Below are 16,877 nucleotides of genomic sequence, written 5' to 3'. Positions count from 1 at the left end.
GGATAACGTGGCAACTGTCCCTTTTACTGTCCTTTTACGCTGTCCAATTAAAAGCATGTCGACAAAGTCAACATAATATCTTTCATCAGCGGTGCAGGGTAGAGCTATAGCTTAATGTGCAATGTAAATGGCTGCCCTGGTCGAATTTCGGCGAATGGGGTTGAGATATCGAAAAAGATTCACGTCAAATCGTAAGTTATTGATATTTTTGTCGACGGTCGCGCGGTAGGACTCTGAAAATTATAAATTTCTGACAGGTCAATGCTGCTCAAAAGATAATAGAAATAATGAAAGCAAGCGTGATATAGCGTTTTTTAGGACCAACCTCACTCCTTCTACACCTCACTCATAATATGGATTAAGTGATCACGTAATTGGTTTGTGAAGAATGAGTGCTGTTTGAGAGAGCAAATAAGTAAGGACATATCCATTTTTTACCTGTGCTGTGATATTTTTGCTTGCTCCATATCCTACCAGTCGTAAATTTTCGAAGCCAAGGGCCTTACAGTTCAAGCAAGCAAATGATGTGTCATCATAAGACGTGAAAGTAACTACAATTCAAACAAAAGAAACCAAAATTAAATTTATTTAAAAAACACATCGACGGAGACAAGTTGAAGTAACAGCGCGCACAAAGCGTAGCTCTGTATTCATAAAACCTGGTAATAACTCTTGATAAAATAAATAAATAAATAAAAAGGAACGCACGAAGAGACGAGAACGTATTATGCTGAGAATGGACGAGAAAAAGGGGAAGCGTCAAGGATGGCAAGGTGACGTTATTTCGGATAATAAGATTTGAAGTCATTTAAGAACAAGTCTCTGTAAGAATCAAACATCTTGGGCAGTGAAAATTTTCAACCCCCCTTCAAATTTTGCATGCAGTTAGGCACTCAGGGGGGATGCACAAAAACGCCCTTTTTGAAGGTCGCAGCACTCTTGTTGCCATGGTAACAACGACTGCTTGTTCGAGGCCTGGGGTCTCATTTTCATACAAAAACGTCGCAAAAAAAAAGAGTGAAATGTTTATTTCTCTATCTCAAGCTGAATACAACATAACAAATTTTCACTTCTACCATCTCCGATCGTCACAGTAAAGCAAGCCTCAGAAAGCCTCATATCCTTTCCGATGCGTTGAGTGGAAAGTCACATCAGTCACTGCAGCCGAGTTTTACCGTGCTGTCATCCCGAGCGATCTTCATGTTCCGGTGAATTCGGCCGTCGTTCATTCAAAAAACACTCGCCTTGAACAGTTTGTTTTCTACCATGTCATGTGAAAAAACTCGCGTAATTTTATGAGCCATAATTCGGCTGAAGTTCACTGAACATTTCACTTCAAGATTCTGTATAAGAGACTTAAAAACTTCAGGCAAAAGTGTTAAATTCGACCTGCCGAACTACTTTAGTTTGTAAACTATCGCAAAATGTGAACTTTGATGGTTTGACACTTTTGACAGCTTTAGTCTTGTACAGCCAAAAAGATTATTTGAACTATTCTAACAGGGATTCTGATTGGCTTATTGTGGCGTGCTTTATGAGAGTATAGAGCATGCTGACGACACTGCTGTTCGCTTTGGAAATAAAGTTTCTATTGAAAATTGAAAGTAATGCTTGGGGAATTTAACGGATTCTTTATTATAAAACAAATAGAGAAGCCTTGACTGTGCTCTGTTCTGCGGCTAGAGCACTCAAGAAGTGGGGACTACGTCTCGTGTTTCTCCCTACACTTCTTTCGTGCTCTAGCCGCTTCCTGCGTGCTTTATAACAGAACAGAGCACAGTCAAGGCTTCTTTATTTGTTAAGTAAATCCCGTTTGAAATTATGCAATTGGCAAAAAAACAAAAAAACAAAAGAAAAACAAACAAAATAACAGAAAACGAAAGCAAAAAAAATCAAAATATGGAACTGAAAATTTTCCACTGTTGTCGTCCGGCTACATACTTATAAATAATGGTAATAAGACTAAGTGGAGTCCAATTCGGTCTGTAATCATACAAAATCGGACGACCGAGTCCGATTTTTTTATCTCAGTTGAGTATGATTACGGACAGAATTGGACGACACCAAGTCCTGTTAACAATTAATCAAAACCAAGACAAAATTTTACAAAGAATCTAGACATCGGTTGTACATTTTCATAACAAAAACTAAAACAAAAACCAAAAAAAAAAACAACAGTTAACTCGGCCAAATTTGAGACAACAGGGCGCGCACGTTCATAGTTTTTCCGAGACTTAGTTTAAAACCATTTGCAAATTCTCTTGATCAGTTAACAAGGATGGAGGTATTCTTTCACACAGTGTAGTATAAATTTTATTGAAAAACTCACCTTCGACGGCTAAGCATGACCTTTAATTTAATTTAAAGTTAGAAAATCATTACAATACAATAAATTGTAATTAACATGCAAACAGTTTTTTCACTGGTTGAGATACTCGTTTTTGACTACTAATGCGTATATTTACGAGGAGATCGGTCGTCTAGCTTATTTAATAGGTGTAAACGAACGTCTGTTCAGCATTTTGTATCCAGAGGTTTAATTCTGAACAAGCTAACGATAAAACCGTGATCCGTTTGGTTAAGTATGCAACCATAAGCAAGGGACCTTCAATGCTCTTTTCCCACCAGCATACTTAGGTATGTGGGCCGAAAAAAATATTTTAGTTAAAACCGTCTCTCTCTTTTATTTTTATCATTATTAAGTTATTATTTATCACCGGAGGGGGGAGGTCAGCCGTCTATAACAAAATATAGAGGGCATGCTGTCTTTGGAAGACTATAAAGCCTTAAGGGAGGGTCAGACAAATTCTATTGTGACACAACCAAATCCTCAACCCTACCATCTCCCCCCCCCCCCCCTTGGTGATAAATAATGACCCATTCCTTACTCCCATGGTATACCCCCACAATGGCCACACAATCTCCTCATATGAAAGTCAAGGACCTTCTTTAAGATACAAACAAAATAACAACTTATTCTCAACAATTTTTCGTGCGCTAAAAAGAATATCAAATGTATGTGCTATAAAACACCCTTAGAATGATGGGTGGGTTTTGGCTCGTGAAAAATTGTGTCTAGCTTTTTGCATACGTGTAAATACACGTTAAAAATAAACAAACGTCTCAACAGTGTCTAACAACTGAAAATAAAATCGTGTTTCTCAGCCGCCCAAATTGCAAATTCTATATTAACTATCTTAAACAGCAGCAATAGCAGCTTGGAAAACCTCTTTTTTTTTCTCTGAAAACTATGGTTTACGTATGACGTTTTCTCCCATTTTTGTCTGTCTTTGTATGGAACTTTTGGACTAATAGGCATGAAACATACGCTTGTAAACTCACGTATCTTTGATAAATTGTTTCACTTGATTTAGAGAAAGGAAAATTTCATGGTAGTGGAAAATTCCAAGTTTGTTTAGACATTTAGAGGTTAGTCCCTCCGGAATTACAAAACAGCTGAAACCAGTGTCCTAGTAAGAACGTTCATGTCCAAAGTTCTTTCAATTTCGATTTTGAAACTAAATGCTTTAAACATGATAAAAAAAATAGCGCGAGAAACGTTGACACCACATTAAAAGCACTGTTATACATTTTAAGTTCTTGAAGATATATAGTTGTGTTACTTTCGTATAATTAAAGAAACAATTTTTTAACTTATCTTTAAAAGTTAACTCAGAAATAAGAATAAATCTTACTAGACTTCAGACCGAGACTGGTAGTCAATCCGTGCCTTTTATAAACTAGTTAGGCGGTGTTACTAACTGAAATCTTCGTTTCTACTTTGTTCCTCATTAGGGAAGCAGATGACAATCAGAATATATAAAAACTGAAAATTTGGGAATGATGACCAGTTGATCAATATGTCACCATCCTTCTTATTCGCAGATTGGATAAAACAATTCCATATAAACTGTTTGTGATAGGAGTGCATTATGCAGTTGATTTGCAACAGATTAAGGACGATGAGTGCCGGTTCAACTAGATTTTAGAGCTGGAGCTCTTCTATGTATACTTGCGTATCCTACTGATCATATCAATTCCATGATAACAATGAGTATACCATGAAGGCCAGAGTAAACCTTTGGCCTGTTCAACCTTTGTCTCTTGATACGATCAAAGTTAATGTCGGACATATATTTATGCAAGACATCTGTATACTAGTTTTAATATTGAAATTTAAATACCTTCCCAAAAAGTAATTGTTGCATAAAAGCTGACTTTGCAGTGAAAAATCGTGAAAGGCCATGACTCTTCATCAGTTGTCTTTTGAAGTTAGTTAATTTTGGTAAGGACAAAAAGAATTCGAGGATCTGGATACTCAACTGCCGTATCTGCAAGCAGTGTTGCTTTTCCAGAGTTGTCGCATCCCACGTAGTGGCCGCTATTATGGTGCTTGAACATCGTGAAGCTCCAGAAGTAATCAGGCTCAAAAGATTCATCGCTTCCATTAATTTCATCTATATTCTTGCAAATTGAAGGTGAAGAAGATAATTTTGAATTAAAAACAATCATCCTCTATCCTTAATAAGCGCGCATTATTATTATTATTTCACTACTATGCCATATTACGGCAACGAGACCCGCAAGAAATACCACGGTGCTGCAATATAGACACAGGCTAAAACACGGACAGAAAGTGCAGCATCAAAATTGCTGCACCAGGTAGAAAGGGATGACTCCATCTTTTTTTAGTATTTGTAGCTCATCACTGCCAATGTCACGCCACGGAGCAATATAATACGCGCTTCGCTTGGCTAAATGAGGCGTGCTCAGTTTAGCGAAGGGACGTCATTAGTAGCCAACAAAGAGAATGATAATACACATGCGTTATTGACCAGGGATGAGGTCAATATGGGTTGAGAGTGGGCGGGTGTTGCTTTTATATGGACGGAGTCGAAGGCCATAAAAAACGCACAAAAGAGTAACAGCAAGGGTAAAATCAAGCCATCTTGACTGAGCAAGGCTTGGTCAATAATTGTGCCATGCCATGTGCCATGCACAATTTTTAAGGAAAACCTTACAAGATTCTTAATGGATAAATATTTTAAATGATGGATAAAAATTTTTAGATATACGCCGTATATTTTATATTTTAGATCTGTGACATTTGTATTTCTTATTTTAGCTTTTAATACTTTTTATTTTTTACGGAGGACCTCCCTGAAAACCACGTATTTACGTGACGGGCGCTTCCTCCTTAAAGATTGTTTATTATTATTATTATTATTATTATTATTATTATAATAAGGGATTTATTATATAACAAAAAGATTTCCCTTAATAAGAATCAAGAAAGAATTCATTATCTTCGAGCGATGGGAGAGAGAGCCAACCGTGAGAACTGTGCACAGAAATTATGAACAATTTTAGATCTTGCGCAACCTTTTTTCTTACGTGAATTCGAAGTGGGCAACTGTAGACTTTAAAGGGAACAATGAGACGAACCATTAACAAGAAACATACCTAATATAGCGTTTTACTTTTTTTAGGATCAGGATATTTCCGAATCGCCCCGAGAGCTCTGGGAAAAGGGAAAAACCAACCGAAAATTTTCAACTGACGAATCAGCCACTTGGTAGTATATTTTTATTTTTTTACTCAAACTACATAAAAAATTATATCATATTGTCTATATCTTATTTCCAAACTTTGCAGAAGATAACGAGTAACACATCTGCTTGCCATATTTAAAATCAATGAATGTACGTCACAGTTCCAATGATGACTAAAGCAAGATTAACCTGGAGACGCCCCTTTCTCCTGAACCGAGCTAAACAATTCACACTAAGATTTTATTTTTTTCGGGTAGATGAAAAGTAACATATCTCTTCTTCTTTAAAAACCACACAGCGCTCAATCACCCTAACTGAATTTAATAAGCAAGGTTCTCCCTATTGGACACAAGGTTCATTTATAGCTCTTCTTTGCTATTATCCAGCTTCTTTTGTTAAAATTATGGATTACTATAACCGTTATGGTTAGAAAATCCAACTCGCCTTGCCGATTGGCATTCATTCATTTTTACGTTGGAAAGTAAACCAAATAATTACATTCTTCATCTCGAGATCTAATTCTACCCGTCAGAGAGGATAGGTTCGTTCTACACCTAACACATAATATAGATTAAGTGTGGATTAAGAATTGGTTTGTGAAGAATGAGTGCCGTTTGAGTGGGTGAATAAGTAAGTAAATATCCATTTCTTACCTCTGCTTTGACAGTTCTGCTTGCTGCATCCCCTACCAGTAATAAATTGTTGACGCCAAGGGCAATGCAGTTTGTGCAAGCACCAGTTGTGTTATCATAAGACGTAACTACGATTCAAAGAAAAGAGACTAGAATTACATATATTTAAAAAACACAGCGACGGAGACAAGTTAATGCAGAGCTAGCAGCGCGCACAAAGCGTAGCTCCATACTTATAAATTCTGGCAATAACTCTTAATAAAGTAAATAAATAAGTAAGTAAAAAGGAGCGCACTGCAAACTTAGATGGAAGAAGGAGTCGAGTCGAGTAGCTTATCCGGATTTTCTTCAGCGTCAAGAATGGTTAGGTAACGTTACTCCGGTGATAAAATCTGAAGCCATTCAAACTAGAAACATCATGTAACCTTTAGACTTGACTCGTCAGCCAGTTAACTATTGTATGGCTTGTTTAAATATTCGTATCAATAACTCACTTTTCTTTCAACAATTCTGAACTGATATCAGATATCTGAGGCGTCAATGACCACTGCACAGATTTATAGACTGTCGGATCTGTAGCATTTGTTTTTGTCATACATTTGTTTTGTTTTGGTTTTTCTTTCTTAAAGAACGCGCGCAATAATTTGATTTGCGTTTAATTTGTCTTTGGAGAACCCGTTAATCAGATGGGAAATTTGTTAGACCGCAAAAGTAAACATCGAGATAGAGGAGCAAACTAAATCGTTTCTCGGCCAAAGCACACCTATATTTCCTGCTGTTTTGTTTGATTTCCTCGAATTACAGTAAATGGTTTATCTAAATGGATAAGCTGTCACTTTCCCTTTACAATTCACCCTCAATGAAACTGGAAGATTTCCGCGAGCTTTCGGCTACGGCTCTGTCACTGAAAAAATGTGAGGAATATGAAGATGGCTCCACTCAGAATAAGTGGCTCAGCTTTTTCTTTGATTCGGCATGACGCGCACATGCTTATGTGCGTGCCGAGGAAGCTTTTGGGCGACTTTCTTGGGCCTCAAGCAAAGTAAACTCAGGTATCATCACTGAGTTCACTACAGACTCACTCCTTACCATCAATCATCACCTCCTCTTAATTTAAAACGATTTCACGATCTATCCGAAAAGTTTGCAATCGATGGTATCCAACCCAATGAACATGGCCAACATGAGGAGCAAACACACTTGTTCTCATCTATTGCATCGAGAATATCGATTTGGACTTTTAGTAAAGTGGTCTCAGTGTAGGCGTTTGTGAGCTGACTGGTACCTTACTTAAACCCCGACAGCTTTTTCAAAGATGATACTCACAAACATTAAATTAGATATGGGCAGTTCATAGTTGCACTAGTAAAAAAGAGATCAATCTACGTACTCGCAGGGGCCCCAATAGTCCCTTTGCAATCTACGGTACCATCATTATTCAACACAACGAAACCACTTTGCGCAAGGTTCCATAGTTGATATGTCGTTTTGATCTTCACTGGATGAGGCTTTTCATCGATGCTTAAAAATTTAAAATACAAAGTTATGCTTGCATTCTGAAAAAAAAAACTTCATAAAAGTTGCTGTTGGTTTAGTACCTTTACAATTATCAATGAGTAAGAGACAAACGATCCACTTAACTGACTAAATATAAGGTTTTGAATCAGGAAGATTTTTTAAACCTTACCCATTCCTCGTGAAAAGTGCAACCGCAGCACAAACTAGAGCGGCGTGGCTAACGAGCACTACCCATCCAACCAAAAACAGCTTCCATTTCCGACCCTACAAAAGTAGACGAGATTCAATGAGCAAGTAAACTAAATTCCTCTCTTCTTTTGAACCAGGAAATGTTACACGGTTATATCAGTCCATTGCAACAGTCTCAAGATATTAACGTTTTAGATTAGTCTAAAACATGATTTGCCTTCAATTTCATTGCTTACCCTTTTTTGAGTAACACATTAGCTCAAAGATTAGCATACTGCTCTCTAAATCGAAACTTGGCTGAGATTATTTAAATTTAAGTATTTTTGCATAAGATAGGAAGATATAGCTTTCCTTTTATTTAACAGTTTCTTCATTTACTCGGAAGAATCAATAAAAAAATATCAGAAGAATATGCCGGGGGGATAGCTTGTTATGAACTTGAAGATTAATACCAATTATTAACTATTATAATTCACCGACAGTTTAGCTACATTTATCACAGACAATCTGAGTCGGCAAGTGGCTCATTTCCCGTTGTGTTCCTACTTTTCCCTAGTCCTCCTTTCATCATCCGTTGTATTAAATGAATAATTCTTTGATACAATTGCATCAAGGTGGGAAATGGCATCCCTTTTTCGAGGAGCAAGTGGATCAAAGGCCTGGATACTGCTATTTTCAGGAAAGAAGTACAAAGGTTTCATGGGAGTTCCTAGAATGCAGCCAAAACTAGTAAAACTGACCAGTAATGCTGCTGCGGGATGTGGGTATCAGCATGTTCTACAGGGACAGGGCTATCAACCAGTGTCCATCTGGGCTCCCCTAGAAAAATTTTCAGGGGAGTGGGGTGTGTCATTAAACATAAAACCAGAAAATGGAAGTTAAATTTGTTTCTTTGCGTTTTGTCTTAAATTGGAACTAAATGGAACTTTTCATTAACTTGTGGAGATTTTCTTTCAGAGACAATTATAATAGGTTAAGCGATTTAAAGCTGTAATTAAATAAGATGATATGATTCAGGAAATATAAATTTTAAGTAGAAAATGTGAACTGAAAAGTTTTTTTTAATATTCAGCGGAAATAACAAACTTTAAAATCTGATCCATTCTAATCCGGGCCAGCGCCAGTTTTGTCCAGACCTTGACGTCATGAAACATTGTCCATTATCAAATCATTATTCAGTATTCGTTATTCATTAATACTGAATAATGCCAACGAATTATTGTCATGAATCTAGCTTATGAATAATGCTAATGAATCTAGCTTATGAATAATGCTAATGAATCTAGCTTATAAATAATGCTAATGAATCTAGCTTATGAATAATGCTAATGAATCTAGCTTATGAATAATGCTAATGAATAATGCTTATAAATAGCGATGATAAAGATTAGTTAGCATTAATAATACTATGAGTATTACTATTACTGTGCCGCGATGCGTCCAGGTAACTATTCATCACTTCTACCTTCCACTTCGGTGAATAATTGTTTATAATTATCATTATAATTATAGTTTTATAGATAAATGAGAAAGAGAGACGCACACTAGACAAGACGACCCTAGTTCTGAATAAAACCCAGTGTTTAGGGGATTTAATTTTTCTATTTCAAAATGGATGTCAGGAGGTGGCAATTGTTCATGAACTAAGTTTCGTGCTGTTTTGATCTGATATTCATCTAAGACTTTCTTACCCTCTTTGTTTTTTTTGAAGAAACATCCCCTTCAGAAGCTCCCTTTGTTTCGTGTTCATGCATTTCGACGGCATCAACTCTTTGTGAATCCATCTTTATATCTATAAACATTAGATTTATCTACAGTAAAAATAAAGTTAAATTAATATAGTACTAAACATTAAAAAAAAAAAAAATAAAAACAAAATCTAAAAAACAAAATCTAAAAAAAAAAATCTAAAAAGCAAAATCTAAAAAACAAAATGAATGAAGTATTCCATATACTATTTTATCAGTGTGATAATTGTTCTTCTAATGAGATTAGGAAACGACGAAGAAATACTGATCGTTCTTAAACGCTGGAACCTCTGATTAAAAAGAAAACGCTCTTTCGTCTTTCAAAAGAAGGGTACTCAGAAGGGCATTTCTGGAACTTGATGCGTCTAGGTTTTACTTCGCATTGCAGAACAAGCAAAAACACAAAGATATTTTAAATTAGTTTAGAGAGAAATTCATCTGATTGGGACCTAAATGCATTTTACGCCATGTTGAGTGAATATTACACAATTACTTTACCTATTTGAGGTTTCCTTTCATCCGAACACAAACGTCCAATGTAAAATGCACAGTTTGATTTGCTGCAAAAGCTATTTTTTTATTCATTTTTTCAACTGTTAATTAACCCTGCGACCTTAATTCTCTCATACCATCTGATAATAGCGGCGACTTCTCGTAATATGTGACGGAAGGTTTAGAGCGAAGAGGGATGGAAGGGAAACGGAAAATATAGAACAGCTCGGCTGAACTGACGAACTGGAGAAAAGTCCAACCCTGAAAATCTGCTTGGCTAACAGAAGGCAGAAATATGTTACATATGTTTTAGTTTATCTACGTCATTACTTTACCATTAGTGTAAGTCGAGTCTTCGAATACCTTGAAGCTTACTGACGTGATGTTGCTTACGCAGTTGTGAGACAAATTGTTGAAAAGACTTCCTGTAGCCTTAGAAAAAACGAGCACAGATAACAAGAATACCCGTTTCCTCTGGAGTTATCGACAAATAATGACATCAGGTCGCCTACGTCATGCAACAACAACAATAACAACCTTTGTAGCTACCAGGATTTCAAGTTAATATGTAATTGTATTTTTTCGTGCTTTACGCTTTTGCTTAGCATAGGTTTTGCGTCTTCGTAGCCTTTATTACCTTTGGTCATTAAGTCTTACACATAAAAATTCATAAAAAATTCATTATTTATTCTTTTTCTTTCAGATTTTCAGGAAATGTTGCTGACATGTTAATAATTAACTTCTGTTATCAATTAATCTTGATTAACCTATACCTATGAGGAAAAGTGACTTTTACCTCAAGTTTTACACCATGTCTTACTTATTTTGTGTTTTAAATTTTACTTTTTAGGTAAGTCCTGGGTGTCAATGATGATTTTTTTTTCCTGAGAAGCCCATTTTATACACTTTAAAATGACATATTGTAGGTGTTATTCCTGTAAATATTTGTTGAGATATGAATTAAAAACAATGTGGACAAATTTTTGCGTTAATGTGCAGTTTTGCTCTTCCGTTTTCACTGTTTTGTTTTTTTGCATGTATTACATAGTTCACGTGCACAACACTGAAGAGTCTTTAAAAGCTTTTTTTTTGTAATAAGCACAACAGGAAAAGCAATTTGCCTGGTTTCTACATGAGGTCAGGAGGTTTAAACATGGAAGTATACTAGTTTGTAAAATTAACTTCTTATCTGGAGTATTGGAACAACGACATGTTTCACAGTTTTAAACAATTTTGATAAGATATCTTAAGATATCGAAACCTGCCTTTACATGTTTGCTTAATGACGCGTTCTGTGGGTTTTCGGCGCTTTTGATCCTATTTCCATCACCAAATTATACATTTTGTCTGTAGTCATACAGTTTTAAATAATAAATTCATTTAATATAAATGTGCTTAAGATTTTAACACTGTTAAAATCTCAAGCACGGGATTTATGAATCATTAGGCACACGAGATCCGCGACCTGATAAACAAAATAAAGCATTTATGATCCAACTTCATTCGGTTCATTCTGTGGCTAAGGATTAAGAAACAAACAATGCAAATAATTCTTAAGTTGTCCCCAAAAACTCGTTGTGTGTGCGTATGCCACAAGGCCCAATTTAAGCAAACAAACAGATACGAAACACCTCATCGACTCAAACTCGTCTCCTTTTGGAAGAAAACGTAAGATTTCTTCCAATGGCAAGCAATAAGAGAATTCCTAAACAGTCTGGAGTTTAAAATCCGTTACGGTTCATCTACTGCAACTAGTAAGTAGATCCTGGTGCGCAAATGGGAAACAAAATGAACTTCGATTTTGTCAAGTTGTTCGTTTGTGATATTCTTCCTCTAAAACTAACTGTCGACGGTTGAGCGACCTACTCAGATTAACAATGCAATTTTTTAATACTGTGCTAACGAAGCTTTCTAAATTACTGAAGTTCTCACTGTTACAGCCAAAGAAGAGGAAGGAAGAGGAACATCAGAAATTACGCTATTTTAAATCGTTTGCGACCTTCCGAAAGATGACCCAGGGTTTTTTTTTTCTTTCTTAAACGCTTAAGATATCGAAACCTGTCCTTACATGTTTGCTTAATGACGCTTTCTGTTGGTTTTCTGCGCTTTTGATCCTATTTCCAGGTTGTTGTCAACCCTGTTCCGTATCTTTTTATTTTAGAACTGAGATATGTGGGGGGTTCTTTAATTTCCCGCGAAAACACGCTGACGTTCGCATAACACCCTAAAAAAATGGCCAAAGGCAAAGGCTGACCTCTATTCCTTCTCCAATTCCTTTCTTTCTTAAAAGTTTCAAAAAACTTAAAAATCGTTTTGACGGGCCCTAAAGTACTCTTATTTTGTCTTGAAAGTGTCCCGTGGACTGGTAACGAATTAGCGGGTGATGACATAGAAAATTGTGAAAACTCTCACTTAACAGCTACCAATTTTTCACATCTCTTGTACTTTTGTATCAGTCAGCGTTGAAATATTCTTTGAAATAATGTGCGATACTGATGTATATCTCCCTTCAGCAAGCTCTACTCAGAGTTGTTGTACATCGTACTCAAGTAGTAGAGAAGAAATGGAAGTTGCGAGTTCTGTTCAGCCCTCCGAAGGAGAAACGCGTTGCATCAAACGAAGATTTTGACTGACAAAGACGGTTTCTCGCCTGTGGTGTTTAGGTTAAGATTAGAACAAAAAATTCCCGTTACTGTATGTTTAGTTTGCTGCGTTTGTGTTTTGTTTTCTAAGGCGAACTCTAAGTGAACGACGAGTATATCTTACCGTTTCTGTTGCCATAACATTTTATTCCTTCGCACCATGTGCGGCGAAGGTTCCTCTCGGTCAGTGTTCTAGAGTTTGTTGCTGCAGATAAATTTCTTTAGTAAACCAAAAGCTAACTTTTGACGAAAGAATCAGCTGTATCACGAGGGACGATGATTTTTCACCGAAAAATTAACGGACAATCTCACTGCAAGTTGCTCCTTCCCTCGGAGATTGCCGAGGCTATCGTCGCGATCGTCGAGCCGTTCAAACTGATCGGAAAACGAGTGAATTTTGTCATCTGATTCAAGTTAAACTCAAATAGGGATTTTAATGGAGAACAACTTCTTTAGTGTAGGTGCAGCATTGCCGTATGGCCAACGTTTCGACACTCCTATGCGGGCAAATGAGGAGGCGATCATTTGCAGTCGAACAAGAAAAAAGAAATTGGCTTTAGAGTTAAATTGCATCTTCAAGAATGCTACAATGCCTTCTGATTTAATTCAAGTAGCTCTAATCTATCAGGAATCGTTTGATTTACAAAGGGCTTTACAATTTTGGCTCTATGGCTTTTAAAATCAGACAACTACTAGAAAAAACGCAAGACTCCCAACGAAACAAAGTTTTGTGACGATACTATTCAGAAAAAAGATATCTAAATTTTATTTTCATATTTATTATTGGAGCAGGGCCATTTGAATCCGGGCTGGGACTAACAAGTAAATCAATCCCTGAAAATATTAAGAACGAATAACGAAGGAAGTTGTTAAAACATAAATTTCAGTGTATGTAGTAGAATAGTTCAATAGTTGAAGTTTACCAAATTGTTGTTCTCGCAGATACGCGGACACAGTCTGAAGCATAAAAAATATATCCATCAGATGACAAACCTCCCCCTTTTCTTTTATCCTAAACTAGCATTTATTAAATATAAGGTTGCATGAACAAGTGGCGTGAGAACACGACACATGAGGGATGGGAAAGGGTAACTAGGATAGGCCTTCTTTTGGTAAGTAACTGGTATCTCTTTAAAAGATAACACAGCCGAAATACTTTTCTAAAGATTCGAACTTCTTAAGGCAATTGTATTTTAAGTGTTTTGTCGGAATGTGAATGCCTCTTGGTGTGAGTATTTTTGATCCTATTTCTGTCCCTGATTAGTATATCTTACAGTAGTTATTTATAAAGTCTCGACTGTAAATTTTATCCTTCAGGTTACAAGCCCCACCTTTTCATTTGTCCTAAGCTAGCATTTATTGGATATAAAGTTGCATAAACAAGTGGCTTGAGAAAAGGATAGATGGGGGATGGAAAAGGGGTAATTACTAAGATAGGCTTTTTTTGTCACTTGTATCTCTTTCTAAACATATCAAAGCCATCATATTTGTTTAAAGATGAGGAGTACTAAGGCAATTGTGTTTGTATTGTTTCGTCGGAATGCGAATGCCTCCCGGTAATACTACGTTTGTCACCGATTAGCATAATTATCTAATTAATAGATTTATGATAACAACCACAATAGGAAAATCGACTTGCTCCACAGTCAAATAATAGTTTTAAAATATTACCTTTTTTTTCGATTGGAGCGTCGGAGCAATAAATTTCGTTCCGAGCTTTAAATAGCTTTTTGGTTTCAACTAAAATAAAAAGCCAAAGAAGAGGCGAAAGGAGCATCATCACAATTAATACTGTTTTTAATCGTTTTCGACCTCCAAAAGTTGATGCAGATTAAAACAACGAAACCTGCCCCGACATGTTCGCTTAACGATGCTTTCTGAGAGTTTATGCACGTACTCTGGCGCTTTTTGATGCTATTTCAATCGCTCAATGAAACATTCGGTCTGTAATAATTATAAAGTGTGCAATTATTTTTCTTTATTAGATTTCGTCTTTCTTTTGCGTTTATCATGAACGGTGCACACAACATTGAAAAGTCGGAAAGTAATAATAAAAACCTCGCTAGGACGCGCCATTTGTTAGGTTATCTTAGCGTGTCGTTTTAAAAGCGGTCACATGAGGGTGGGAATGGCTTCGAACTGAATGATGTTGAAAATAATTAAAGTATCAGAATTAGGAAGAAAATTAAACCCACTCTAAGGTATGAGCGGTATCCCATCTGAGGCTTATAAAAGTTTGTAAAATACCCTATTATTTCAGCCCACTTATAATCACATGTATTCACAAACCATGTAATCAGTGTATGTGGACAAATGCGAAAATTGTCGAACAAGAAATGAAGATAAGCCCTAAAAGGAAAATATCTTAACATCAGATATGCGAGTTTTCGTTGTTATCGTTATGGTGTATCTTCAAGAATACTATAAAACTTTCTGACTTGAGTCAAGTAGCTCTAATCTATCAAGAACCGTTATAATTGCAAACGGCGGAAGAATAAAGATTTAAATTTCATATTCAAATTGATTATTGGATCACACCATTTGAAACTAAGTGGGAACTAACTAGTAAGTCATACCCCTGAAACATTATAAAAGAATAGCAAAGGAAGTTGTTACAAAGTTAATTTCACAAATTTGGTCATCCTAAAACTCTGATATTCGTCATTTGAAATTAGTCATCGACGGCCACTGAAACGACCCGGTATAGCTTCACTTCTCCCGGCTCAAAGTGAAAATAACACGATGATTTAACGCTGTACCTACCTTGAAGTTTACTTACTTGTTGCTCTCGCAGATACGACACAGACTGAGGTGAAGTAAAGTTTATCAGTCAGATGGCTTGCCTCTCCCTTTTCTTTTGTCCTAAGATGGCACTCATTGGATCTACTGTTGCATAAACAATTGGCGTGAGAACCAGGTCGCCTGGGGGAAGGGAAAGGACCTTTTTTTAGTAACTTGAACAAAAATCGCTATAATCAAGAATGTGGTCGTGGGTTTGTGAATGCCCCCTACCGTCTGTATTCTTAGTCTTATTCCTGTTAATGATCAGAACCTCTGTCAGTAGTTACCAAAGTCACGACTTTAAAGGTTTTGCTCTTCAGTCTTTTTTTTTTCTTGTTTTTTTGATTGTATGAGTAAGCAAGTTTATACTGCTTTGGAAATTGGGAAATTGTATCAATAATCACATTAAGACAATTCAACTTCTTCTTTCTTTTGCAACGTTTCTTCTGAGCCGTCCAACAGAAGCGGTGTTGGAATTCGAATGATGCCGAATTCAGTTTGAGACTTGAAAATATTCTACTAGATCATTGCAATAGCTTATCATTGGTTTTATGTTTAAGTTTGGACAACTGAGTTTAATTAAACAAGGAGGAAACACATCAGATATGGTAGCTTGGTGAAATGCTTCCTTAAAATGCTCTTTATGCGTTAAAGCTTAATAACTTGTGGTTGTTCACGTAGTTAGAGGAAAAAAATTGTATGTGAATTATTTTTGAAAGTCATGCTGCCGAAAATGGCAAATGTTTCTATCATTTAAATGTGCTCTTGACTTTGTTTCTGCCCCCTGGCGCTTTTGATCCTATTTCCATCACCAAAGTATTCATTTTGTCCATATTTGTGTTTTCATGAATCGAAAGTTTGTTCCTCGGTTTGCAATACATTTTGTTATGTATTGCCGTCCACACAGCACTGAAGAGTCTTAATAAATTTGTGATAAGAACCACGATACGACAAACGATGCTCCTGGTGTTAAATATTAGCTAGACTTCCAAAGAGGGGTCAAGGGGTTCCAATAAGGAAGTATGTTTTGTAGAATTAACTTCTCTTGAGCTGGATCATCGGAGCGATGACTCTTTTTTACAGTTTTGAAACATTTTGAGACCTCAACTGAAACAACCGCCAAAGAAGAGTTGGGAGGAGGATCATCATGATTTATACTATTCCTTATTAGTCGTTGCGATAGTTGATGCAGGTTATATCTTCCAAAACTTCAGGCCTTGGATAATGAAACATGCCCCGACATGTCTGCTTAACGATGCGTTAAGAGGTTTTGTACATGCTCTCTAAAAATTGTAATACTCTTTCTATCGCTGAATGATTCAT

The 16,877-nt window shown here is 36.4% G+C and overlaps 1 protein-coding gene across 1 annotated transcript; it reads right to left on the bottom strand.

The window, feature by feature from the left end:
- Nucleotides 1–2,153: 2,153 nt before the first annotated feature.
- On the bottom strand, nt 2,154–15,691 carry LOC136277862 (uncharacterized). The gene is made up of 6 exons (XM_066160636.1): nt 15,553–15,691; nt 9,583–9,683; nt 7,872–7,966; nt 7,575–7,705; nt 6,206–6,312; nt 2,154–4,464 (listed from the first exon to the last, which is right to left on the bottom strand). Exons 2-6 carry the CDS (start codon nt 9,673–9,675, stop codon nt 4,273–4,275), a joined length of 618 nt encoding a protein of 205 aa, XP_066016733.1. The 5' UTR covers nt 9,676–9,683; nt 15,553–15,691; the 3' UTR covers nt 2,154–4,272.
- Between the last annotated feature and the right edge of the window lie 1,186 nt (nt 15,692–16,877).

This window comes from Pocillopora verrucosa, chromosome 13 (assembly GCF_036669915.1).
Source record: "Pocillopora verrucosa isolate sample1 chromosome 13, ASM3666991v2, whole genome shotgun sequence".
NCBI lineage: Eukaryota > Metazoa > Cnidaria > Anthozoa > Scleractinia > Pocilloporidae > Pocillopora > Pocillopora verrucosa.
Note: the sequence above shows the minus strand (reverse complement) of the source record. Positions and strands in the feature narration are given on the sequence as shown.